The sequence below is a fragment of the Rana temporaria genome, chromosome 7 (assembly GCF_905171775.1).
Source record: "Rana temporaria chromosome 7, aRanTem1.1, whole genome shotgun sequence".
Taxonomy (NCBI): Eukaryota; Metazoa; Chordata; class Amphibia; order Anura; family Ranidae; genus Rana; species Rana temporaria.
In genome coordinates, this window is record NC_053495.1 from 73,034,372 (window position 1) to 73,061,843 (window position 27,472).

The 27,472-nt window shown below is 44.7% G+C and overlaps 1 protein-coding gene across 1 annotated transcript in view; it reads right to left on the reverse strand.

Annotated features, from left to right (window-relative positions):
* Positions 1 to 19,810: 19,810 nt before the first annotated feature.
* The window catches only part of CACNA1I (calcium voltage-gated channel subunit alpha1 I), a 2,078,868-nt gene continuing 2,071,206 nt past the window's right edge, over positions 19,811 to 27,472 (reverse strand). The window contains 7 exon segments of the mRNA XM_040359583.1: positions 19,811 to 20,657; positions 20,659 to 20,714; positions 20,717 to 20,756; positions 20,758 to 20,934; positions 20,936 to 21,016; positions 21,018 to 21,161; positions 22,517 to 22,518. Of these exon segments, the coding sequence (XP_040215517.1) occupies positions 20,448 to 20,657; positions 20,659 to 20,714; positions 20,717 to 20,756; positions 20,758 to 20,934; positions 20,936 to 21,016; positions 21,018 to 21,161; positions 22,517 to 22,518 (710 nt within the window). The 3' untranslated portion in view covers positions 19,811 to 20,447.

Below are 27,472 nucleotides of genomic sequence, written 5' to 3' on the forward strand. Positions count from 1 at the left end.
GAGGGCCAAACATGGATGAAGGATGGAAAGGCATGTTAACAAAACTGACTTTGATGATATGTCACCCGACCATTGCCTTATCCAAAGCGCCCTCCTGGTCGCATTGGACAAGGCGAGAGATCTGGAAGAAAATTTTAGAACATCCACAGGAGCATCACATAAAAACTCTGCGGCCGACTTCATCATGTCAACTCCTTTCAACAAAGAGTATCTAGACACCCCTTCTTCTATATCTAGAGATAATTGACTCAGCCAGATCCTTAGGGCTCTGGCTACCGGAACTGAGGAAGCAGCAATTTTTGAAGTGGAAGCCGCCGCTAGGTAATTCTTTCGCCAGATCCAGTTTAGGTGGATTTTCCCATTCAGATGAAAATTTGGAGTCCAGCCTATAAGAGGATTTAAAGCGGGCCCCCGCATCAGATTTTCTGTCAGGATTGGCCCAGTTCTTTTTGAACCAGTCACTCAGAATGGGATGAGAAGGGAATCTCATATCTGGGATCTGAGGAAAATAATATAGCTGAACCTTCTTTAGTCTAGCCGATACATCTTTGGAAGATTCTATAGTGTCCTTTACCGCAGACAGTAACTTGGGAATCTTATCTTTGGGTAACAAGTACAAGTCGTCATCCAAATCATCAAAAACTATTTCCGGATTGGATGAGGAGGCACTACATTCCCCAGATGAGGAGTTAGATGCAGCAGGGGATATATCTCTGGTACTTCTCTTTCTCTTTTTGGGCACCAGAGAGTCTTTAATTTCTTTGAATGTGTTACACATTTCTCCCTTAAACCATGACAGGAAAGAACTAGCATTATCAGATTGATTCAAACAAGATGCGCAGGTGTCACTTGTATATGATTCTGGCAGTGGTTGTTCACATTTGTTGCATAAGTTGCCACTTAAATAATATGCTGCTGCAGATTTTAAGTATAAAATAAGTAAAAAATAAGGACCATGCCTCCTACCTCTGACCGGCCAAGGGATCTGCTGCCTAGGCTGAGTGCAGCCATTTGCAGATCCCGCCGGTCAGAAATAAGCCAGGGACCCGGACCGGAAGTGACGCGGCAGAGCACTGGTGTAAGGAAAGGACGGAGTGTCAAGGAAATGTCCGTAGAAGAAGTACTGGCAATCTTGCCAGTAGAAGAAATGGCCATGGAAGAAGTACTGGCAATCTTGCCAGTAGAAGAAATGGCCATAGAGGAAGTACTGGCAATCTTGCCAGTAGAAGTAATGGGAGCCATAGGCTCATCATGTGACAGGAAGATCCTTCCTGCTGCCTATTTAAAGAGAGCTCTGATCATCAGGCGGTGCTGACTGGTCTTCAGCAGTTCCCTGATTTCCTGACACCTGTATTATCTACCAGATTCCTGTTACCGACCCGGCTTCCTTGACTCTCCCTCTGGACCCTGATTCCTCCTGAATACCTGGCTTCTGATCCCGGCTATCCATTTGACCTTGCTCCTGCTGATCCTTGTGTACTTCGCTGCCCGTCTGTTATCAAACCCGGCTATCCTCTGACCACTGCATTCCGGACGTTCCCGCTACTTGTTCAACTTGACTCTGCAAGTGGGTTGGAGTTCCTCTTAACTCCAGCTGTTCTCTTCACACCACCTTGCCCGGTGCCTGCTGCTCTACCAGTGTCTTCTGTCTTCACCTCCACCTGACAGCACTCCAAGCAACACTCACAGGCACTCGTGTTCCTCCTAACCTGAACCGCCATCTGTCCCATCCTCAGAGGGGTTCTGGGCTGGAGATACAAGGGAGGCCGACCTCGTCACATCAGACTCCTACCAGGTACGTGACAGTACCAGTCAGCCAGGAATGGAGTCTGAAAGGGAGGCCTCTCCATCAAGGGACATTCTTGGGACAATTTCTGCACTTGCTCATATTGTGCAGAATTTACAGAAGGACCTCAGTCGCATGGACGAGCGATTCTCGCACAAAGAAAGTGTTGCACCAGCCCCTGATTCTCCTTCAGTCGCAGATGCCTCTACTCAAGTTGAGTCAAGCTCTCCCTATGGATTTATTCCTCCTCCTCCGGAACCCAGGGTGCCTATCCCCGAGCGATTTTCTGGAAATCGTGAAATGTTTAGAACTTTCCGCAATTCCTGTGAACTTTACTTTTCCCTGTTACCCCGGACCTTTGTTTCTGAGGACATTAAGGTGGGGTTTGTAATCACACTCTTGTTGAATGAACCCCTTTCCTGGGCTCATCACCTCCGTGAGCAGCTTGACCCTGCCCTGGCTACCATCGATTCTTTCTTCTCAGCCATGGCTCAGTTATATGCCGATCCCTTCTGTCAACAGTCGGCAGAATCCAGGCTTCATAAGCTACAACAAGGGTCAAGACCCGTCGAGGACTATATCACAGACTTCCGTGTTCTAAGTACTGACACCCAATGGAATAGTCCTGCCCTTCGCCACTGGTTTCGTCATGGTCTTTCCGATTCCTTAAAGGATGAACTAGCCAGAGTTGAGATCCCAGCATCCTTGGAAGATCTGATTAGTCTGACCACTCAGATCGACCGCCGGTTACGTGAAAGACAGGTGGAGAAAACTGAAGGGATCCTTTCTGTGGCTTCAAGGCCTGATCCATCTACCACACCTCCCAGCCAGAAGGCTCTACATAAGACCTACAACAGGAGCTTTCCAAGAGCACCCCTTACCCCGGCAGAACGTCTCAGACGACAACGTGCTAACTTGTGTCTATATTGTGGGGAGGCAGGTCACTTTTTACAGACTTGTCCAGCAAGGACCACCAGAGCCTGTTTCCAACGACCCCACTTGGAACATCTTCTCGGAGAGGGTCGGTCCCAACTTTCCCTTCCAGTCATCCTCCAGTTTGCCGGAAAGACTCTCCCTGTGTCAGCAATTATAGACTCTGGGGCCTGCAGCTGTTTTGTGGATTCCACATTTGTCTCTCTGCATCAGCTTCCCGTTTGTACTAAGAAACAAGAATTCCATGTCCACTTGGCTGATGGCTCTGGCATCAAATCTGGCCCGGTCACACAAGAGACTGCACCTATTTTTTGTCACACCCCTTCAGGTCACCACGAATTCCTCCGGTTGGATGTCATAGCCTCACCCATGTTTCCCATCATCCTTGGTGTTCCATGGCTAAGAGCCCATAACCCGCACATTGACTGGCCTACCGGGGTTGTCACCTTCTCTTCCAACTACTGTCTGGAGCACTGTTTTCCGGAAAAGCCTGTTAACACCGCTCCCCTTCTGAGTCTTCAACCTGACCCTGAAACCATTAAACTGGTACCTCCGGCTTACCATGAATACCTGGACGTGTTCAACAAGAAGGGTGCAGACACTCTTCCGCCCCACAGGACATATGATTGCCCTATTGAGCTATTACCAGGAGCCGAGATTCCTTTTGGCCGGATCTACCCACTCTCGGAACCCGAACTGGAAGCCCTACGTGCCTACATAGATGAAAGTTTGGAAAAAAAGTTCATCCGACCCTCCACGTCACCTGCAGGTGCCGGTATATTCTTTGTGGAGAAGAAAGATCACTCCTTAAGACCCTGCATTGATTACCGGGACCTTAACAAGATCACTGTTAAAAACAGGTACCCTCTTCCCCTGATCCCCGAACTGTTCCAGAGGCTGCGGGGGGCACGGATATTCTCAAAACTAGACTTGAGAGGGGCATACAACTTGGTTAGAATCAGGGAAGGGGATGAATGGAAGACGGCCTTTCGAACACGCTTCGGTCACTTTGAGTATCTAGTCATGCCATTTGGACTCTGCAATGCCCCAGCCACCTTCCAACATCTAGTGAATGATGTTTTTCGGGACTATCTTGACTTATTTGTCATAGTTTATTTAGATGACATCCTGATCTTCTCTGAATCCCTCGAATCTCATCAGATCCATGTCAAGAAAGTCTTGGACCGACTCAGGAAACACTCTCTCTACGCAAAAGCTGAAAAATGCGATTTCGAAAAACAAATTACACATTTCCTTGGACTTGTTATTTCCGCTGATGGGATCTCAATGGACCCGCAGAAAGTTACATCTGTTCTGGAATGGCCTGCTCCTACTGACAGGAAAGCCGTTCAGCGGTTCGTGGATTTGCCAATTTCTACAGGAAATTCATTAAGAACTTTTCTGGCATTATTTCCCCCATCACGCAATTAACCAAGCAGCATATTCCTTTCCAGTGGACACCCGAAGCTCAAGAGGCCTTTGAGCAACTAAAGATCTTGTTTACCTCAGCTCCCATCCTGAAGCACCCCGACCCTGCCTTGGCCTTTGTATTGGAGGTTGATGCCTCCGAAAATGCAGTCGGGGCTATATTGTCCCAACGTCAGGGTCCTAAGTCCCTGCTTCACCCTGTGGCCTTCTTCTCCAAGAAGCTAAACCCGTCCGAGAGGAACTATGACGTTGGGGACCGGGAATTGCTTGCTATTAAAGCTGCACTTGAAGAATGGCGCTACCTCCTGGAAGGAGCCTCTCATCCGATTCTCATCTTCACGGATCACAAAAATTTAGAATATCTAAGGACAGCTAAACGGTTAAGACCTCGACAAGCAAGATGGGCATTGTTTTTCTCTCGTTTTGTGTTTCACATCACCTTTCGCCCCGGCTCTAAGAACGGTAAGCCAGACGCCTTGTCTCGAATGTTTAAAGATCCTGTGAATTCCGCAGAGCCTGATACCATCCTCCCGGCTAAAAAATTTTTGATCCTTCAAGCAGATCTGATGTCTCAGATAAAGGCAAGTGTGATCAACCAACCACCTCCACAGGACTTAGCGCTTCAACTAAAGAATGGCTTTTATCTCCATGGGGAACAAGTCTTTATCCCTGAACAATTCAGAGTATCCATTTTGGGACGTTGCCATGACCACCCCTTAGCCGGTCACTACGGAATCCGTAAGACTGCCGATTTGGTCGCACGCTCCTTCTGGTGGCCAGAATTATTGCAGGACTGTAAGAGATATGTTAAATCTTGTATTACATGTCTTCGAAATAAGACGGACAGAACCAAGACTTGGGGTCTTCTGGAACCTCTCCCTGTACCTAAGAAACCATGGAGCATGATCTCCATGGATTTTATCGTGGAACTTCCCCCATCTGAGGACTTTAATACCATCTTTGTCGTGGTGGATCGCCTCACTAAGATGGCTCACTTTGTACCCTTGCAAGGCACTCCTTCTGCTACAGAAACGGCTACGGCTTTCATCAAGGAGATTGTCAGATTGCATGGTATTCCCGACAGTATTATTTCCGACCGAGGGGTACAATTCACCTCTAGATTTTGGAGGGCCTTATGTGAAGCACTAAATATTGAACTTCGTCTGTCCTCTGCATATCATCCACAAACCAACGGTCAGACTGAGAGGACGAACCAAACCCTTGAGCAGTACCTACGGTGTTTCTCCTCCTTCGCACAAGACGATTGGCTATCCCTCCTTCCGCCTTGCAGAGTTCTCATATAACAACACCATGCACTCAGCAACCAATCAATCCCCTTTCTTCGCTAATCTTGGCTATCATCCATCCTTTCTACCAGAACTACCTGTTGAATCTCCCGTACCTGCTGTACAAGACCGGTTTAAACTTCTTTTCTACCAACAATCAGGTGCTACAGGATGCAATCTCTAAGTCTCAAGCAAGTAACAAAAAGTTCTTTGACAAGAAGAGAAGAGGCAATCTGAACCTGGAGCCTGGGGATAAAGTCTGGCTATCCACGACCAATCTTAAATTAAGTTGTCCCTCGAGGAAACTTGGTCCCAAATTTTTGGGCCCCTTCCCTGTGAAACGGAAGATCAATGCAGTGGCTTTTGAATTGGTGTTACCCAAGAATCTGAAGATGCACCCGGTATTCCACGTTTTCTTATTGAAACCAACCATGCCAAACCCCTTCCCTAACCGGGTCTCGGAAGTTCCCTCTCCTGTGCTAATTGAAGGGAATGAGGAATTTGAAGTAGAGTCTGTATTGGACTGTAGACGTAGAAATAATCTTACTCAGTTCCTTGTCAAATGGAAGGGCTACGGCCCGGAAGAAAATTCTTGGGAACCGGCTTCTAACATACATGCACCAAGATTGGTGCAAGCCTTTTTTCAACGCCACCCAGAGAAGAGAGCCCTGAGGGGCATCCAGAGGCTGCCCGTAAGAGGGGGGGCAATGTAAGGAAAGGACGGAGTGTCAAGGAAATGTCCGTAGAAGAAGTACTGGCAATCTTGCCAGTAGAAGAAATGGCCATGGAAGAAGTACTGGCAATCTTGCCAGTAGAAGAAATGGCCATAGAGGAAGTACTGGCAATCTTGCCAGTAGAAGTAATGGGAGCCATAGGCTCATCATGTGACAGGAAGATCCTTCCTGCTGCCTATTTAAAGAGAGCTCTGATCATCAGGCGGTGCTGACTGGTCTTCAGCAGTTCCTGATTTCCTGACACCTGTATTATCTACCAGATTCCTGTTACCGACCCGGCTTCCTTGACTCTCCCTCTGGACCCTGATTCCTCCTGAATACCTGGCTTCTGATCCCGGCTATCCATTGACCTTGCTCCTGCTGATCCTTGTGTACTTCGCTGCCCGTCTGTTATCAAACCCGGCTATCCTCTGACCACTGCATTCCGGACGTTCCCGCTACTTGTTCAACTTGACTCTGCAAGTGGGTTGGAGTTCCTCTTAACTCCAGCTGTTCTCTTCACACCACCTTGCCCGGTGCCTGCTGCTCTACCAGTGTCTTCTGTCTTCACCTCCACCTGACAGCACTCCAAGCAACACTCACAGGCACTCGTGTTCCTCCTAACCTGAACCGCCATCTGTCCCATCCTCAGAGGGGTTCTGGGCTGGAGATACAAGGGAGGCCGACCTCGTCACATCAGACTCCTACCAGGTACGTGACAACTGGGATCTCCGGACCCCAGCCGCCTATACTGTACACCACTCACGTCTTCTTCATCTGTGGTAAGAAGAAAGAAAAAAATACGTCTGTGTGTGTTCTTGGGGAGGTTTATAGCTTCAGGACAGGTGGACTTGCTGTGCTTGATTCATTGATTAATTGATTTAACTTGTCTCACTGCTTGTTTTAGTTTTCTTCCTTTAGGGGTTAGATGGAAAGCTTAACCCATTGTGTGCCGCCGTAGGACGCCCAGGAAATATAAATACAGTATATATGTGTGTATGTGTATATATATATATATATATATATATATATATATATATATATATATATATATATACTGTATATATACACATGTGTGTGTATGTGTGTGTGTGTGTGTGTATATATATATATATACACACGTGGGTGTATATTGATAATGTATACATGTGTGTATATATGTGTATATATATATGTGTATATATATATATATATATATATATATATATATATATATACATACACACATATATACAGTATATATATATATATATATATATATATATATATATATATATATATATATATGTATATATATACAGTGTATATATATATATATATATATATATATATACAGTATATACAGTATGTATATATACAGTATGTACATGTATACAGTATATATTGTTGTTAATATTCATTTTTAACCCACTGGTGCTAATATTAGGAAGAAATAAGCCTTCTTCCTCTTATCACACCAGCTTCTCTCCCAGATTCTCCACCTCTGAGCTGGTGAATCTGGAAGGGAGATATTTCAGTGGAAGGGGTGTGAGATCTTCAGATCTCGGTTAATAAACTGGCCGTTTGTGACAAAACAGCCATGTGCTGTGATGAGAAGCGGAGAATATGTTCTCTGCTCCTTATCTCAGTTTATTAAACCGGCAATGCTCTGAGATAAGCCGTGATCATCATGATCTCGGCTTATCACGGTTTATTAAATGTACACCTCTGTCAGATTGGACAGAGAGCATCTGTGAACATCAAATTTCATGTCTTGTCACAGATTCTCCATTGAATTTAGGTCTGGACTTTGACTGGGCCATTATAACACATGAATATGCTTTTATCTAAACCATTCCATTGTAGCTCTGGCTGTATGTTTAGGGTCATTGTCCTGCTGGAAGGTGGACCTCTGCCCCAGTCTCAAGTTTTTTGCAGACTAAGGTGTTCTTCTACGATTGCCTTGTATTTGGCTCCAGCCAACGTCCCATCAACTCTGACCAGCTTCCCTGTACTTCCCTGAAGAAAAGCATCCTAACAACATGATGCTGCCACCACCATGTTTCACGGTGGGGGGTGATGTGTTCAGGACGATGTGCAGTGTTAGTTTTCTGCCACACCTAGCGTTGTGCTTTTAAGCCAAAAAGTTCAATTTTGGTTTCATCTGACCAGAGCACCTTATTCCACATGTTTGCTGTGTCCCCATGTGGCTTCTCACAAACTACAAATGGGACTTCTTATGGCTTTCTTTTAACCATGGCTTTCTTCTTGTCACTCTTCCATAAAGCCAGATTTGTGGCGTGCACGACTAATAGTTCTCCTGTGGCTGCTTCTCTGATGAATGCTTTCCTTGCCCGGCTTGTCAGTTTAGGTGGACAACCATGTCTTTGTATGTTTGCAGTTGTGCCATACTCCTTTTTATTTTCCGGTGATGGATTGAATAGTGCTCCGTGGTATGTTCAAAGCTTGGGATGTTTTTTATAACTCAACCCTGCTTTAAACTTCTCCACAACTTTATCCCTGACATGTCTGGTGTGTTCCTTGGCCTTCGTGATGCTGTTTGTAAGGGCTTCACAGAACAGATGTATGTATGCTGAGATTAAATTACACACAGGTGGACTCTATTTACTAATTTTAGTTAGGGGTATCAGAGTAAAGTGGGATGAATGCGCGCCACACTTTTCAGATTATTATTTGTAAAAAAATAAATTAAAAACATTTATCATTTTCCTTCCACTTCACATGTGCCACTTTGAGTTGGTCTATAACATGAAATCCCAATAAAATACACTTATGTTTTTGGTTGTAACATGACAAAATTTGGAAAATTTCAAGGGGTATGAACACCTTTTCAAGGCACTGTATATCCTATAATTTCAAGCCTGTAAATCACTGCTCTCCAAAAGAAACCTATACATTGCTGTGCTGATGTGCATTGATCAGGCATATTCCAGTTGCTATTGTCACCATTTTCAAAAGGATTGTGAAAACAATTGCAGCCAGCAACAATTAGGAAATGTGTTCTTTGAAAAACAAAACCAAAAAAACCACAGTCGTTTTTCGGCATGAAAAAAAAACGACTTTTTTAAAAACATCATTTAAAATCATCGTTGTGTGGGCTTCACATCGTTTTTTCAACTTCTGAAAAATGAAAAAAAAAAAAATTCGAACATGCTGCATTTTTTAATGTCGTTTTTTTAAAATGTAGTTTTTCGGGTTGTAAAAAATTATCGATGTGTGGGCTAAAACGACGTTTTAAACCCGCTCATGCCCAGAAGCGAGTTATGAGATGGGAGCGCTCGTTCTGGTAAAACTACCATTCATAATGGAGTAAGCACATTCATCACGCTGTAACAGACAAAAAAACGCGAATCGTCTTTTACTAACAAGGAATCAGCTAAAAGCAGCCCAAAGGCGAATAGAACTTCCCCTTCAGAGTGCCGTTGTACGTGTTGTACGTCACCGCGCTTTGTTCATCATTTTTCAAAAACTATGGTGTGTGGGCAACATCTTTTTTAATGATGAAGTTGGAAAAAACTTCGTTTTTTTGGACATGCTGAAAAATGTCATTTTTTTTAATGCCGAAAAAACGACCGTGTGTACGCGGCATAAGGGTTTACATCAACCTTAAAAAGCCCTACACTAATCTCCCCTTATGTAGTTTGTTAGCAGCAATCCCTATGCTTTATTTTTTAAAGATAAAGCACATTGCTAATATGGCTGTTGTGACACCAGACTTCTAGTGAGCAGGCTGGCTTGTTCAAAATCCAACCTATTGTCCATTCTAAGCCAGCTGACGTAAGTTCAAAGGCCAGGTAGTACATTATGTTAAGAAAGAATTCAGTTTGGCAAAATCATGCATAAATTTGCCTAGGGTTTGCCATAAATCCATGGTAGCAGCGAACCTGAACCTAATCCCTTCTGTATAGTATGCATGACATGCCAATAAGAGGGCACAGCCTGTGGTCAGGACATCAACTAGAAAGTTTTAATCTAGTTGTGATCAATAGTCAAGGCAAATGATAAAGTACTTCAGTAAAGACATTTTGATTTGATTTTAACAGGAATAATATTTCTAGGGGGCGTGGCCTAACTCCGGACCAAGATGGACGTGTGACTCCCGTCCTCCGGCACACAGGAGCGGCTAAAATAAGCTTTACAGCTCAGGACAGGAGCTCCACGGATGGGTAAGGGCGACCGCAGCGCTGCTGCCTCCCGCGGACCACAAAACACGGCCCAGCCGCAAAACATTTGTATCCCCGCGATGTTCCGGGCCTCGCTGGGAGAAGGCCTCACATCCGCGGCCTCGCCTAAGCAGCACACGCCGCTCGGCGGCTCCAGCTCTATCGCCGACGGACCGCAAGTCACAGCGGGCGTCATACAGGGCACATCCACCATTCCTGCATTGTTTAAACAACAGAGGGAAGAAAGCCACGCTGCAGCAGTTATCCCACAACCACTTGTCCCACTAGGAGGCTCCTATCCCATCATGGATGGCTCACCTCATGGCACGCAGGGGCTGCAGGCCCAATCAGTGCAATCACTCCATCCTCCTCCTCAGCCTTCACAGCCTCTCTGCCTAGCTGATTTACAGGCAGTGGCTCATGACATCAAATCTGCCATATCTGACCTCAAAGCTGACATCCAGAGTGTAGCAGGGCGTATGGGGCAGTGGAGCAATCCACAGCAAGACATGCAGAAGCCATTAAGCAGGTCCAGAAGTCCTCAGATCTACATCTGTCCCATCTAATTGACATTACTCGCCATTTAGAGGATCTGGACAATCGCGGAAGGAGGCACAACATTAGAGTAAGGGGTGTCCCTGAAAGCGCAGACCAGAACCCTGTAGAACAAACTGCGACACAGATATTCAATGATCTCTTGGAAAGACCCCCTGACTCCCCCATTGAATTCGAGAGAATCCACAGGGCCCTCAGGCCTAGGGGGAGAGACAATGAACCCCCCAGGGATATTGTGTGCTGCCTTGTTAACTTTCCACTAAAAGAGGCTATACTTAAGAAGGCAAGGGAGAAAAACAGGGTCATTTTTAACGGCAATGAGATTAAACTCTACCAAGATCTCTCTAACATCACTTTGCAACAGCGCAGAGCTCTAAGACCACTCTTAGAACAGCTAAGATCCAGAAACATCCCATATAGATGGAAGTTCCCGTTCTGTCTCTCTGCTACCTGGAGAGGCCACACGGCACTGCTTCGCACACCTGATGAACTTCGTTCTCTGTGAAACCCTGAACATCCCACTTGTAGATGTCCCTGAGTGGTATAACTCCTTCATGATACATGACAACTGGATCGAAGTGATCAGTACCAACAACCCGAGAGCACAGAGGACCGGAGACCGGCGCCGCAGACTTTCCTCGCCCCATCGCAACAGAGGAGGAGCAGCCCGAGGAAGTCCCGACTTGTCCCCACCAAGACGCAGAGACCGCCTGGATCGCCCTGATCAGATGGACACCTGACATCTCAACCTTTGTACCACAGTAATGATCTGTATGAAGCCTACGAACATTTATACATAAGATGGAAAACATCCCACCTTATGGGTGGGGGAAGGAGAAAGGAAAATGAGAGACAAAGGCTTCACGAGAATATTGAGAGCCTATCCTGGTTGAAATGACAAGGACAAGTCAACCATATACCGACAAACTGTATCTTTCTTCTTTTTGCTGGGGACATGTACCCCTATCTTGCTGGTTCCTCCCTGGGCCCCCCCTCCCAAGTTTCGTTTTTCTTTTTTTTTTTTTTTTTTTTTTTTGCTCTTGCGTCAGGTAACAAGTAAACAAGAAGCTACGTATGAAGAGAAATACGCGACCCTCAAGTTTACTCATTATTATTCAGGACTGAGACGCTTCAGTTGAATACTGCTATATGCCTGCTACTTACCAGACAAGACGGTTAACTAGCTGTAAGTACCCCTTTTGATCCATGGGACCTGTTCCATAATCCCACACAGTAATAGGGGTACACGTATTGAGTTTGAGATGATTGACTCTGAATCAATCTTAATCTTCAGTAATATACGTTTAGGCCACTAGAGGCCGCTCTTCTCTGGTTGCTTACATTGTTATTATATTTTCTATACATGTTTCTTGAATATACTCCCGCGTGGGGGGAGGGGGGGGTGGAGGACTTGGGGGGATACTGTTAGTTAAGATCCAGTCAAAAGCATAATTGATCCATCATAGGTTGATTCTCTTTGGATTATATTACGAGATCACTGAGGTCATAAGGTAAAGGAAGTATAATCCAGGTATAGATCCTACAGTGCGCCCTACTCTCAGAATATCTTAAATATGCTAGCATATATTACTAAGTTGACATAATCTACCTTACGCCCCTGAAGGAAGGTATCCTCTTTGGAGATGTAGGTGGCGGAAAACTTTGCGGAGACAGGTACCATGCGCGATATGTCTCACTATCTGATAATTCTGTTTTTGCTTTTTTTGGGTTTGTTTTTTTTTTTTCTTTTTTAAATAGGTAATTTGTGGTACTATTTACAGAAGTATCAATTCAATATAGTTATAACAAAATTAGTAAGATAGATGATGGTCTCTATATAATCTATAAAAACTACTCATAGTATCACTAACTCCTTGGGGATAATGTGCCAGGCAAATTTATTTATCAGTTTTAGGCCTAGGTTTTATCTCAAAATAACTATGAGACAGACAGTTGGAAGGGTTGGTAATACTTAAAGATGTAAAAGTGATAATATGTCGATTTGGTGGATCTGTTATTGTTATAAGTTGCTTATTTTGGTTGTGTCGCCAGTTTTTTTTGTTAACAGAGATTGTTTATCTGTATTTTACTCTGAGATACCCACCAGGGCCCTCTGACGGTAGCTCACAGCGCTATTAGAAATGTCAAAGAAGTAAAAACTTTTTAAACTGAAGTTTGTCTATAGGTGACAGAACGTACTAACATGTCTTTTCCATGCTCACGTAGTGCCCTTAGCAACTCAAAGTAATCTTGCAGCCTTTACCCTAGTTATTATTCATCCATTCACCTGAGCTTGATATACGCCATTTTTTTAGATAGTCGCTCCGGAGTGCCCACACACCTAATTTATAGAGAAATCTCTGAGGTGCAGGGAGACCTATTATATTGGTCTTTTTTGCTCATCACAATTTCTACCACTATTCTACTTCACTTGCTGTATCTTGATCCGAGTAGACACTGTTCCCACACAAGGGGTGTAACTTTTTAACCCTTTGATACTACCGGGTTGTACTATTAGAGCAGACCTTCAGGTTTAGGTCTACTCCCGGAATTCCCTGCCCAACTTTCCCCCTCCCGCTCCTACCCCCCCCCCTTTTTTTTTTTTTTTTTTTTTTTTTTTCTTTCTTTTCTCTGCACTTTTATTTATTTATTTTTCCTTTCTCTTTTCCTGAGGAGATTTTTGTTACAGTGCGAATATGCCACCTGATAACCATCGCTCTACTCCATTAGCGCTAAAGCTACTCTCTATAAATGTAAAAGGACTCAACATTCCTGAAAAGAGAACTAAACTGCTTAATGATTGCCATAAACACAAAGCCGATATTGTATGCGCCCAAGAAACCCACTTTAAAAAAGGCAAAATACCGAAATTTACTGATAAACGATTTCCTCTAGCTTTTCATGCATCCAACCCTGACGGGAAAACAAAAGGAGTCTCAGTGCTGATAGCAAAACACCCCATTCCAAATACAAGACACTATGCTAGACCCAGATGGGAGATACGTATTTCTTAAAGGGAAACTTAGATCACACCAGATCACTATTGCAAGTGTGTATGCCCCTAACACAAAACAGGTAGCATTCTTTCGTAAGATTAAACAATTGCTGACCACCTTTGCTTCAGGTATGCTCATACTAGGAGGTGACTTTAATGTCCCTCTCAATCCATTTTAGATACTTCAAACGGAGCGTCGAGCCTTCCTTATAGAGCACTGAAACAAATTAAACTTCAATTTCAAGGTTTAATGCTACATGACGCCTGGAGAACCTTAAACCCGCAAACCAAAGATTACACATTCTTTTCAGCAGTATGCCAAAAATATTCTAGGATAGACCACTTTTTCTATCTCAAGCAGACTTAAAATTACTGAAAAGTGCCACAATTGAGCCTATGTTGATATCTGACCACCACCCAATCACTATGACATTAATTTCCCAGACCGAATCACTACAACAAAAACGTGGAGACTCAATTCATCTATCCTGAAAGACCAGGTCCATGTACAATCCTTTAACGATACACTGACAGACTATTTCTTACGGAACGAAAATGGAGACACTTCACTTCTGTCCCAGTGGGAAGCACATAAGTGTGTCATGAGGGGGGAGTTCATCGCCGCAATAGCCAGACAGAAAAAAGACCAGCAGTTGAGGATTAAATCCTTGATCGCTCAAATACAGACATTAGAGGCAGCTCATAAACAAACTATTGCAGCGCATACCCTGGAGGAGCTGACGAATGCCAGACTATCCCTGTCGGAAGAATTAAGCTTAAAGACTAAAAGACAATACATACTACGTCATAAAATATATTACGAACAAGGTAACAAGAGTGGTAAACTTTTAGCGAAGGCGGTCCAAGATAAAAAGGCTGCTGCCACAATCCACCAACTTAGAGACAACACAGGCAAGATACACTCCTCTAACGAAGAGATAGCCAAGCAATTTGAAATGTATTATCAAACTCTATATAACTACCCTCTAACCCAAAATGCCCCCACAATACGGCTAAAAGATCACAACTTATCGAAGAGTTCCTACAAAAATACAGCCCACCAAAAATACCTGACAATGTAGCACAAGATCTTGATGCGCCCATATCAGAATGCGAATTTGACAAGGCCATTAAAGACATGAAGGTAGGAAAAGCTCCAGGTCCGGATGGTCTTCCTCTAATGTACTACAAGACCTTCACAGACATATTAAAACCCAGATTTCTAAAAACCTTCCGAGCCCTCCACTCTGAGCAAAACCCACCAGCCCAACTACTAGAAGCCCATATATCTGTAATTCCCAAGGAGGGAAAGGATCCTACCCAGGTTGCAAACTATAGACCAATTTCCCTGATCAATGTGGATGTTAAGATATACGCCAAAATACTAGCTAATAGACTCGTCCCACTGCTAACTTCCCTCATCTCCCTTGATCAAGTAGGGTTTATCCCAGGCAGAGAGGGACGTGACAACACGATTAAAGCGTTAAATGTTCACCATTGGCTTACTTCTAACAAGGTAAAAGGCTTTTTTTTGTCACTAGACGCCGAGAAGGCGTTCGACAGAGTGGCCTGGGACTATCTTGACGCGGTATTGAAACATATTGGTATCCCTCCTTAATGAGATCATATGTTCAAGCCCTCTATGTAAACCCGGTTGCAAGAGTACGCGTCAATGGCCACCTGTCGGACGCCTTCAAACTACGAAACGGAACGAGACAGGGCTGCCCCCTCTCCCCTTTACTTTATGTACTAACATTGGAACCCTTGTTAAATAGAATACGGGAAAACCCAGATATCAAGGGAATACAAATAAATGACAAAATGTACAAGATAGCCGCATTTGCGGACGACATGCTTCTCTTCCTTTCGCTTCCCCATATATCCCTACCCAATCTACTACAGGACTTAGAACAATTCCAAGCAATATCTAATCTAAAAATCAACCACTCAAAATCAACCGCGTTAAATATTACGTTATCCCCGGGCGAGGTGGACCTTTGTAGGAAGAACTTTCCATTCACTTGGGCAGAAAATTCCTTTACATATTTGGGAATTGTGATTCCCAAATCTTTACCTGACTTATTCAAATTAAACTTTACCCCAATTCTAAAGGAATCTAAAGAAGATCTCAAGAGATGGAGCTCCTTAAATGTCCCTGGTTTGGCAGGGCCTCGTTGATTAAAATGACAATACTACCCCGCTTCCTTTACGCTATGCAAGCGATCCCTATCAAACTTCCTCTTGCCTTTTTTGTCGCCTTTCGACAAGCCTGCTCTTCTTTTATTTGGAGAGGCAAATCCCCAAGATTAAGATTTACGAAACTGAATTTACCCAAACACAAGGGAGGGATTGCACTTCCTGATCTGCGTAAGTATCACCAAGCTGCCCTTCTAGCGAGGATAGTGGACTGGAACAACCACCACTCAATAAAGGATTGGGTCACATTGGAGCACTCGCAATTTGATCAACCAGTCAGAAATCTTCCTTGGATCAACCCGAAACACCACCCTTTAGCTGCCAAACATCATCCTCTCATTGGCCCCACCCTAGAAATATTTCGTACCACATTCAAAGCAACCTGCCCGTCACCATGGCTAGGCCCACTTACCCCCCTAAACAACAATCCTGATTTTCCTCCTGGATTAGAACGTAATTTCTTTCCCAGGACTTGGCCACACAGGGACAAACGGATTCTGCACTTTTTTAAGTCTGGTATCTTATTAACTAGAGATGAAGTGAACAGAGAACTAAAGCCGACTGTATTTTCACATTGGCAATACTTGCAAATCAAACATTTCTTGACTGCTAAAGACCTATCCGTATCTGGTCTCGACCCCCCACAGTTTTAGAGACCTTGTTTTCGCAAAATAAACCACAAAGACATACCATTTCTATACTGTATAATTCTCTATTTGAAACCGATGCGGACTTCTCCAGTGCGTCTGTCTGGCATGGGAAAAAGATCTCAACCTGACCTTCACACAAGCAGAATGGGAAACCATTTTTATGTACGCCCACAAGGGCTCTCTAAATGTTGCCACCCAAGAGTGTGGCTATAAAATTGTAACCAGATGGTACAGAACTCCCACCTTGCTCCATAAGTTTTCATCCCAAATTTCTAACAAGTGTTGGAGATGCAATGTAGGGGAAGGCTCGATGCTTCACATCTGGTGGTCATGCCCATTAATCCAACCCTTCTGGAAAATGGTTCATGAAACTATTACCTCAATCACATCAGAAGACCTCCGACTAGAACCGACACAATATCTGCTACACCATAGTTTAATCCCCAGAAGGAGATACTTGAAATCCCTCACAATGTTCATGATAAACGCTGCTAGACACTGTATTCCTTGCCACTGGCGTTCAACTATCACACCAACAAAGAAAGAGTGGTTTCGCAGGCTAACTAACATAGAAAGAATTGAAGAACTCATTAGCACTGCTCAGGAACGGATTACTACATTTAATGCGACTTGGTACAAATGGCTTGAGTATAAAGCACCCCAGAATACAAAACCTATAACTTGTAATGCCTGAACCTCAGATCTGTCTACTCTGAGATTGATGGTTTAGCGATTTTCTCCTCTCATACGCGCACACATGTCTTTCTTTTTCTCTCTCTCTGTTTTCTCTTTTTTTTTTTTTTTACCCTACCCCCCCCCCCTCCCCCTCCTAGGTCAATCCTTCCCCTTCCCAAACCCTGAATACAGGTACAAAACTAAAGGATGAATTTTTTTTGCTTATACCAATACATCAGCAAACTTCAGTTTATTTCATATGCATAATGTCTACACCATTCCTTTTATCTTGCTCATACCTGTAAAAATTCTGTGTTCTGAACTTTGAACATTTTATGTGCTCAAAATGTATTTTCTTGTTGTCTTTTGCACTATTATATACTCAATAAAGACTTATGGAATAAAAAAAAAAAAATATTTCTAGTTCAAACTTTAAGCCAATAGCAGCTTCACCAGCTACTATTAGTTTATTGACTTTACATAGACTTTTTCTTGGGTAGCCCAATTGTAAACAAATGTTACCAGCACAAAAAGGCTAGTTCACACTCGCTGTTTAAAAGCAGGCATTTGAGAGGTGTTAAAAACACCCCTAAAATGCCTACGCAAATAATACAATGTACATCACACAAGCATGAAGCGCTAGCATCGCTTTGCTTCAAAATTGATGTCGAGTCAGAAGGGTGTTTGCAGCCTTTCAACACCTCCTATTCAAGTCTAAGGGTAACGCTTCACAAAAGCTCTGGGCAGGCAGTTTTTGTGCGGTTGCGGGGCATTAATATTATTGTATTTCTTGTAAAGGAATAGGTATTTGTGGATCGTTTTTTATGAGCTACTAACACTCATCAAATGCTTCAAAACTGCCCATAGGTGCTTTTGGGGATCATTATAAAGTTTATTAATGCTTGTAAGATGCTAGTTTTAATGCAAATCTAATGCCCATACTAAGGCTAACAGAGCCTTTGCTTAGCGTTAAAAATTTAGTCAAGTGTGATATATGCCTCCTATGCTATTATCAACTTCTTGACTTTTAAATAAATAACTGGGACAGGAAGGAGAGGGAACGAGCGCTTCTAATCGTAGTATTTACAAAAACATTTTAATAGTAAAGGGTAAAAACACTCACAAAGGTAAAATGTAATGCGCTTGTATAAAGGAGTAAGTCCTGTTTTTGCGTTGGTTCTGGGTGGTCCCCTGTCTCTGTGTCCCAGGGTCTGTGTAGTGAGCTGGCGGGCTGACGATTGTGCTGTTGCCGATTTTGCATCAGCCGCGCGTTGGTGTGAGGCTGTGGATGCTGGAGACTCAGGGGGTGCTCACAAATGCGAGCCACCCTCCAACTGCAGTAACGAGTCACCCCTGGTCGCCAGCGTCCACAGCCTACACCAGGCACCAGCGCTGTGTTCCCTCTCCTTCATTCACCTGCCCAAAACCTTCTGGGACATGTCACAGGTCCGGAAGGGCTGCTGGACCCTTCACAATACACAGCGATCTCAGGCACGCACAGTGGGGAAGCGGCCATATAGCCTTAGCAAGGAAATAACAGCTGGCGTGCCAGCAGAGTTAACATGCCAGCACTAGTGACCTGCAGTACGGTGAAGAACCTACCCGAGTTCTTACTAAGGTAATAAGACCGGGTAGGTTCTTCACCGGTGCAGGTCCCTGGTGCCGCATGGTAACCTTGGCAGCCAGCTGTTATTCCTTGTAGCTTTATGTCCAGCTGCCCACTGTGCGTGCTCAAGCCTCGCTGTGCGTTGTGAATGGTCCTGCAGCCTTCTGGGACCTGTGGCAGGAAATTTTGGGTGAGGAGAAAGGAGGAGAACCTCCACTCAGATTGCCTAGGCGTGACGAGCGGTAGTAGAAGTGCGTGTACCTGTCAAAACCAGGACAAATAAACAGGGGAGTGGAGCAGGGGAAAGAGTGGAACTTCGACTTTTTGGGTAAAGTTCTGCTTTAAAGCGGATGTGCCACGGGAAAAATATATTAAAAGCCAGCAGCTACAAATACTGCAGCTGCTGACTTTTAATAATAGGACACTTACCTGTCCTGGAGTCCAGCGCCGATCGCAGCAGAGCACGAGCGATCGCTCGTCACTCTGCTGCTCCCCCCCGCCATCCATGCTGAGGGAACCAGGAAGTGAAGCGCTGCGGCTTCATGCCCGTTCCCTACGGCGCATGCGCGAGTCGCGCTGCGCCCGCCGATTGGCTCACACGCTGTGTGCTGGGAGCCGAGTGTTCCCAGCACACAACGGGCGACAGACGGGATGTGACGGAATGCCCGTCTTTCGCCCGTATCGTGTGGCCGGAAGTGGGTGCAAATACCTGTCTTTAGACAGGTGTCTGCACCCCCCCTCCCCCCTGAAAGGTGTCAAAAGTGACACCGGTGGGGGGGATGGGTTCCGATCAGCGGGACTCCACTTTAGGGTGGAGGACCGCTTTAAGGATCTATAGTACCTACTGTACATTACTCTTGTATCACAGGTAAAACTATTTAGTTTGGGTATTATGTTAAGCTTTTTGTAATTCCATGTTATTTTTGAGGCAGCGTAGAAATATAAATATGTGTTGTGATTATTTAGATCATTTAAAGTGTATCTTGCTTTTTCAGTTGTCAAAGCGTTGTATGTGACGTCCCATTCAAACGCTAAGTATCAAAATCTGTTGTTGTATGTGTGCATTTCACAGATAAAACTAGGATTTTCAAAAACCAAGATTATTGTTTCTCCTCCTCCAAATATGTTGTATTGCCACATAAAGATACCTTTTATATACAAACTTTCAGGAAGTCCCAAGCAACAGTAAAAAATAAAATATATATAAATAAAGTAATACATATATTATTTACTATATGTAATGGCCTCAAAGGGCTAGATACAGTACAGCGGTTCTTCCACTATAGAGCCTGAGAGCTCAGCCAATCGGTACATCTCCTCTCTCCAGTTGCATTGCTTGGCTGCTCACACAGTGAGGTAATATAGTGTTTTCTGCTGGTCTGCTTGAGAGCCGTAAGCCCATTTTCTTCTGTTTCAGAGTTAAAAATTCATATCCTAGCAATATGACCTGGCTTCCCATCCCTATAAAAGAGAACAAAATCTCAGTCTGTTCAGCCGATTATTATTGCCAAAGACCACATTTCCTGAGACACTACCGGCAGGTATCACTCTTTCCACAGTTGGCAGTTTTCCAGTACTACTATGGTTCTCTTGGTTTTCTGAGGGGAACAGAAGTTTGGTAAGAAATCCATTCACCCATGATGGCATTGAAAGGAAGCCCTGTGGATCTATCTGCGTAAAATTGCTTTGCTCCTCTTACCCTAGAGGGGGCAACAGAAAGACTGTTACACTGCTGCATTTTTTCATGGCACCACCAGGTGGTGCTAAAGAGAGAGGGGGGTGAAAATAGAGATGTTAATGATAAGCTACTAAGAGTCTCTGAAGGCTCACTTGTTCCTCTTAGACTGCCACCACCACCTTCTTCATCAGAAAGGGTCCATGGAGTCATTGAAGGGTACATCCAGGGACTAGTGCTACCACCACTACTATTGCTCCGTTGGTGCCGTTGAAACCTTCTGAAGTGCAAAGCTAGGGCGAGTATTCCTCCTCTGCATAATTGAAAGAGAAGATATAGGAAGGGTAGTATGGGGGGGTTGTAGGAGCTACACGCAGATCAGGGAGGTCCAAGGTGCACTGGGGAGAGTCACTTAGATTTAAGCTGTCCTCCAGTGTAGTCTGTAAGCTGTCCTCAGAAGTTGCACTTCCACTTTCCATTGATGAATTGCTTTCTGTTGGCTGGTAAAAAAAAAAGAGAAAAAAGCATTACTAAACCACAAAGCCATTTTAAAGCCATCTAGAAAAATGCTGTATTATGCATCTGGCGTTCTTTCTCAAATTGACATCCACATGGTTACTTGTTACTTTTTACTGGGTTTAATATCTGCTTAAGAATTGGTTCCTCACAGTCTATCTAGCTGCAAAGTGATAGTTTAAGTTTGGTCCAAAGAGGGGGAAAGGAGTCAGGAATATAATTATATATATGATATACTTAACTGTGTAATGTCCACTATATGGCCTTTAAATGTAATGTTGTGGAAGATAGATGGGGTACCAGTGGTTATACTGTTCTAACTCACATGTGCTTCTGTGCATAGTGACTGCAGTCACGCTCTTTATGTTTCGCATAGGCTCTTAGTAAGGCAAACAACAAGTGATTTCAAATACATAGCCTTGAAACAGACAGATAAATAAACACATTTCACAACACAATATAAGGAAATGCACTAAACTGCAGATGGGATAATGGGATAATTGGATTATTGGCTTCAATGCTCAGAACTCTCACTTAGGTGATCAGTGTACTTTTACACACATACATGGTAATGACTCTGTTGTTACTCAAATATGTTATTTCTTCTGCAGTGCATGATGCTATATTGACCAGAACCTCTCCCCCCACCCCCACCCCCACCTGGATACAAGCTATCTTCCTGGCTCTGTCCCTCCGTCTGTGACTGCATGGTCTGTCATTCTTCTCCTCCCTGACCACCTAGAATGGAGTGTGTTAAAACCCACCTGTGATTGCCGCTGTGCAGCCAATGGCATCACTAAGGGGAGCCAGAGGGGGCCCTGACCCCCCCAAAATTATGCTGTGCCCCACCATGTGCCCCCCCATCAAAATACATTTTTTGTTCTAAGTGTAGGCCGGTTCCCCCGCATCTTGCTCGGGTCACCGCCAAGCTCTCCTGAGAGGTAGAGCATCCTGACAGCAACTGCGGGGAATATCTCCCCCTCCCTCGCTGAAACTGCAATTGTGCAAGCTGCATTTTAATATGAGCGGCGCTCGCATAGCCACAGCCACCCGATATGCTCTTTCCCCCTGCATCCTGCATGCAGGGGAGGAGAGCGACTTCAGGAAGGACTCCACCAGCAAAGGGGGGGGGGGGGGTGGACAAGCCTCCCATTATCAAGTGGCAGTGAAAAAAATAGACTGATTTCTCCATCCATAGAACAGGAGAATCAGTCTGTAAATTGTGAGACTGGTGGCTGCAGCTCTGTGTAAGAGTGACTGTGACACTTACACAGCCCAAAGAACACATCCACCCCCTCCCCCACTGACAGGGAGATCAGAGGAATACAGCTCCTCCCACCTCTGCTCCTTCTGTCTTCCCGCCCCGCCCACACTATAGGTCTTCAGTTGTAGCTGAGAAGAGGGGATGTGTAGGCAGGAAATATGAAAACAAAATCAGCAGCTGCAGTTTCCACTGTGTGCCAAAGATGTCTGATCTTCCAGCCTGGAGTGGGACCTGTGAGTGTGTACACTGTGATCACTGAACTGTCCTCGTCTCCATCCCCCCTCCCTTCTCTCCCCATCTCTCTCCCCCTCCTGTTCTTTAGCTACTTGCCGACCTGCCGCCGTCATTTACGGCGGCGTTGGCTCCCCTGCGCGAGAGCCCGTAGCTCTACGCCGGCTCTCTCGCAGGATACTAGGGGCGCGCGCGCCCCCCGCTCGCCCCCGAGTCCCGTGCCCGGTGGGCACGATCGCCACCGAGGGCACCCGCGATTGCTCTTTACAGAGCGGGGACCGGGAACTGTGTGTGTAAACACACAGCTCCTGGTCTTGTCAGGGGGGGAAATGCTGATCCTCTGTTCATAAAACGTATGAACAGAAGATCAGTGATTTCCCCTAGTGAGGCCACCCCCCCACAGTAAGAACACACCCAGGGAACATACTTAAACCCCGCCCCTATTGTTAACCCCTTCACTGCCAGTGGCATTTTATAGTAATCCAATGCATTTTATAGCACTGATCGCTATAAAAATTCCAATGGTCCCAAAAATGTGTCAAAAGTGTCCGAAGTGTTCGCCATAATGTCTCAGTACCGAAAAAATCGCTGATCGCCGCCTTACTAGTAAAAAAAATATATTAATAAAAAATTCCATAAAAATACCCCCTATTTGTAAACGCTATAACTTTTGCGCAAACTAATCAATAAACGCTTATTGTGATTTTTTTTACGAAAAATATGTAGAAGAAATACGTATCGGCATAAACTGAGGAAAAAAAATGTTTTTTGATATATTTTTGGGGATATTTATTACAGCAAAAAGTAAAAAATATAATTTTTTTTCAAAATTGTTGCGAGGTGATCAAATACCACCAAAAGAAAGCTCTATTTATGGGAAAAAAGGATGCCAATTTTGTTTGGGAGCCACGTTGCACGACCGCACAATGTCAGTTAAAGCGACGCAGTCCCGAATCGCAAAAAGTGCTCTGGTCTTTGGGCAGCAATATGGTCCGGGGGTTAAGTGGTTAAAGACATTCACTAACTTTCACTTTCAGTTAGGTTGGTAATAGTGCAAATTTCTTTCCAGCAACCACAGATTGCAGGAAAGAAACTTGCATGATTCCCCCATCAGCACAGTCAGTGCTGACAGGTGAATCCCTTCCACCGAGCAATTGTATTCTCCCAACAAATAGCGATTATCACTAGCAGATATAGCAATTGCTAGTGATAATCATAAGAGGTTCCAGCAGGCTAGTTGTACCCAATTTGATCAATCAACTTGTTACATTCAGCCTGCCATTAAAATCTCAGCCAGTTCTCACTGAAACAGCCGACATTTAAACTGTCTATGGCTGGTCTTGGCTCTTAGACTGCTTTCACACTGGGGCGGCATCAGTAGGGTGACCACATTTCCAAACTACCATTCAGGACACCCTCCCTTCCCAAAAATCAGCTTGTGCTGTAATGAATCACAGCACAGTGGTTGGACACAAGAGGCGGGATTTATGATTTCTCCAATCACAAGCAGGGGGCGGGATTGTGGTTCTCCAGGCATTCCAGCCACTGTCAGTGAGTAAAGCGGTGATGTGGCGGCCTTTTTTGGGGCATCAGATTGGCCCGGGGGGTGGCTGTGTCAGTTTCATTCCAGGACACTGTATTGTCCTGGAATGAATGTGTCCGGGACAGACCTGAAAAATGTGGGACTGTCCCAGGCAATCCGGAACACTTGGTCGCCCTAGACGTCAGCGGTAAAGCGTTGCAGGCAGTTCGGCAGCGCTGCCCATTTATTTCAATGGGCAGGGGCGCTTTAGGAGCGGTATACCCCACTCCTTCACCGCTTCAAAGATGCTGCTTGCAGAAGTTTTTTTAACATCCTGCCAGCGGCATCACCTCAGTGTGAAAGCTCTCAGGTTCTCACACTGAGACTGCAGGGGAGCCATTTTTCAGGCGCTTTACAGACGCTATTTTTAGCCCAAAAGCACCTGAAAAATGCCCCAGGAGGAGGGGAACTGGGGAACCCCACAGTTGCAGAACACTAAGGCACAGTCGCAAGTGCAACCCCGGTAGTTCTCCCACTGCTCTGGACCCTTATATTTTTTCTGGTGTGCTGGTGACATACCTTTTTGTTTCTGCCACCCTGAGTGTCCCCAATACATTAGGAAGGGAGCTCACTGCAAAACATGTAAAAGGTCTAGTTGTGGGGGATAGTAATAAAGGGCCCCACAACAGAAGTAAAGGGCCCCAGGATATATAAATAATTGCATTTTATAGTTGGCCCCCCTACTTTTGTCCCTATCCCCCCATGTGCCCCCCCTAAATATGAAAGCTGGAGACGCCACTGTGTGCAGCTGCTTGTATAGACCTGGACACCAGCCACCTGTCTGGCTCTGTTCCTCCACTCCAGACTGTAGAGCACTGCCCCCCTCTCCTCCCTGACCATCGTAAACAGAGTGTGCCTCCCCTGGGCTGCCTCCCCCCTTATTTGACATCTGACAGTTTGAGAGTGGGAACCTCCTCCACACCCTCCGTAAACATCTCACTGTCTCTACACAGGATTAGAGTCGGTGACAGCCATCCACCCCCCGGGACTGTAGAGGATGATATGCTAGTCGTGAGTTACTGGAATTCCCAGGCTTCTCACCATTTTATCATCTGGATAATGTTTGTGAAAAGATACATTTGATACTTTTTACTTAAATTTTCTGGTTTATTGACAACATACTGGATCAGCGCTCCTTGTGTTGTTTTTTTTTACTGGGTTTGCACCATATTAATTATTCAATAAACTACGTTTTTCACATGGAACCTTTTAAGAGGCTGTTATCCATTACGCAATCTGCAAGACTGTCATTTTTCCCATATCTACAGTTGCAATAAAAAAATATGTGAACCCCTTTGGAATGATATGGATTTCTTCACAAATTGGTCACAAAATGTGATCTGATCTTCATCTAAGTCACAACAATAGACAATCACAGTCTGCTTAAACTAATAACACACAAATAATTAAATGTTACCATGTTTTTATTGAACACACCATGTAAACATTCACAGTGCAGGTGGAAAAAGTATGTGAACCCCTAGACTAATGACATCTCTAAGAGCTAATTGGAGTGAGGTGTCAGCCAACTGGAGTCCAATCAATGAGATGAGATTGAAGGTGTTGGTTACAGCTGCCCTGCCCTATAAAAAACACACACCAGTTCTGGGTTTGCTTTTCACAAGAAGCATTGTCTGATGTGAATGATGCCTCGCACAAAGAGCTTTCAAAATACCTACGATTAAGAATTGTTGACTCAGTCCACGGTAAGACAAATTGTCTATAAATGGAGAAAGTTCAGCACTGCTGCTACTCTGCCTAGGAATGGCCATCCTGTAAAGATGATTGCAAGAGCACAGCGCAGACTGCTCAATGAGGTGAAAAAGAATCCTAGAGTGTCAGCTAAAGACTACAAAGTCTCTGGCATATGCTAACATCCCTGTTAGTGAATCTTTGATACGTAAAACACTAAACAAGAATGGATTTCATGGGAGGATACCACAGAGGAAGCCACTGCTGTCCAAAAAAAAACATTGCTGCACGTTTACAGTTTGCACAAGAGCACCTTGATGTTCCACAGCAGTACTGGAAAAATATTCTGTGGACAGATGAAACCAAAGTTGAGTAGTTTGGAAGAAACACACAACACTATGTGTGGAGAAAAATAGGCACAGCACACTAACATCAAAACCTCATCCCAACTGTGAAGTATGGTGGTGGGGGCATCATGGTTTAGGGCTGCTTGGCTGCGTCAGGGCCTGGACGTATTGCTATCTGTAATGGACATATGCATGCTGCCGAGACAGTTATAAGCTTCATGCAGGAAGGACTACAAGGAACTGCATGGCTTGTCACAATTGGATGTACCACATTGTATTCTGAGCTCAAAGGGTTAATTGGACAAGTCTCTTTCATTGCTGAATGCTAATGTTCCCTTCGCATAGCTAATGAGAACTCTCTTGTGGAGGTAACAGCCTCCTGTGAGGTGTATGCTGATGGGGATTATGTGTGAGTGATAATTGTTTTAAAGGTTAATTGAATTCTATTGTCTGATCAAGTTGAGGAGCCGAAACGTCTATTTGGCTCAAGGGAAGGTCATTCTTTCAAAGTGTGTGTATTGAAGGCCCTGGGTGGGGGGGAGTGTCATTTGTTTCTCTACATTTTGTAACCAGATATAAGGAAGAAAAATGTGACATTAAAGGTCAGTCCTGCTTGACTCTGCAAACGTAGCCCGTCTCGTTTCTTGAAGGGCGTTTGATGGGATATACCGGCGGTACTTGCATATCGCAGCTTGCCAGGGAAAAGGACGTCTCCAACGGCTGAGACTCTCACACCAGTGGGTAGCCGTTACATTGGTGGCAGCAGTGGGACGGTCCTTTTATCCAAAGAGCAAGTGCTGAATGGAGTCGCAGTACGCCAGGCTGAAAAGATCCACACTGAAAGATTTATTAGAGAGTCGTGGTAGGAGCGCCAGCAACAGACCACGGAGGAGCTGTGATAGCTGAACTGCTGGAGCTGGACGAAATGGATGGATCCATGGAAGGAACTGAGCCCCTTGCCACCGGTCAGCGAGGAAGATGTAATTACTGGGATTGTACAGCGGAGATTATCCTTGTATCCAGAAACGTCCGTGGAACTAATCAACCAGCTGTTTCGGGAAGCAAGGGAAGAGATACAAACGAAGAGGGGACAAGAACTGGAACTGGTAAGAGCGAGACACCCATTACACCTGCAGTTCCTACCCCCCCCACCTGCTGCTACAGGAAAGAAAATACCGT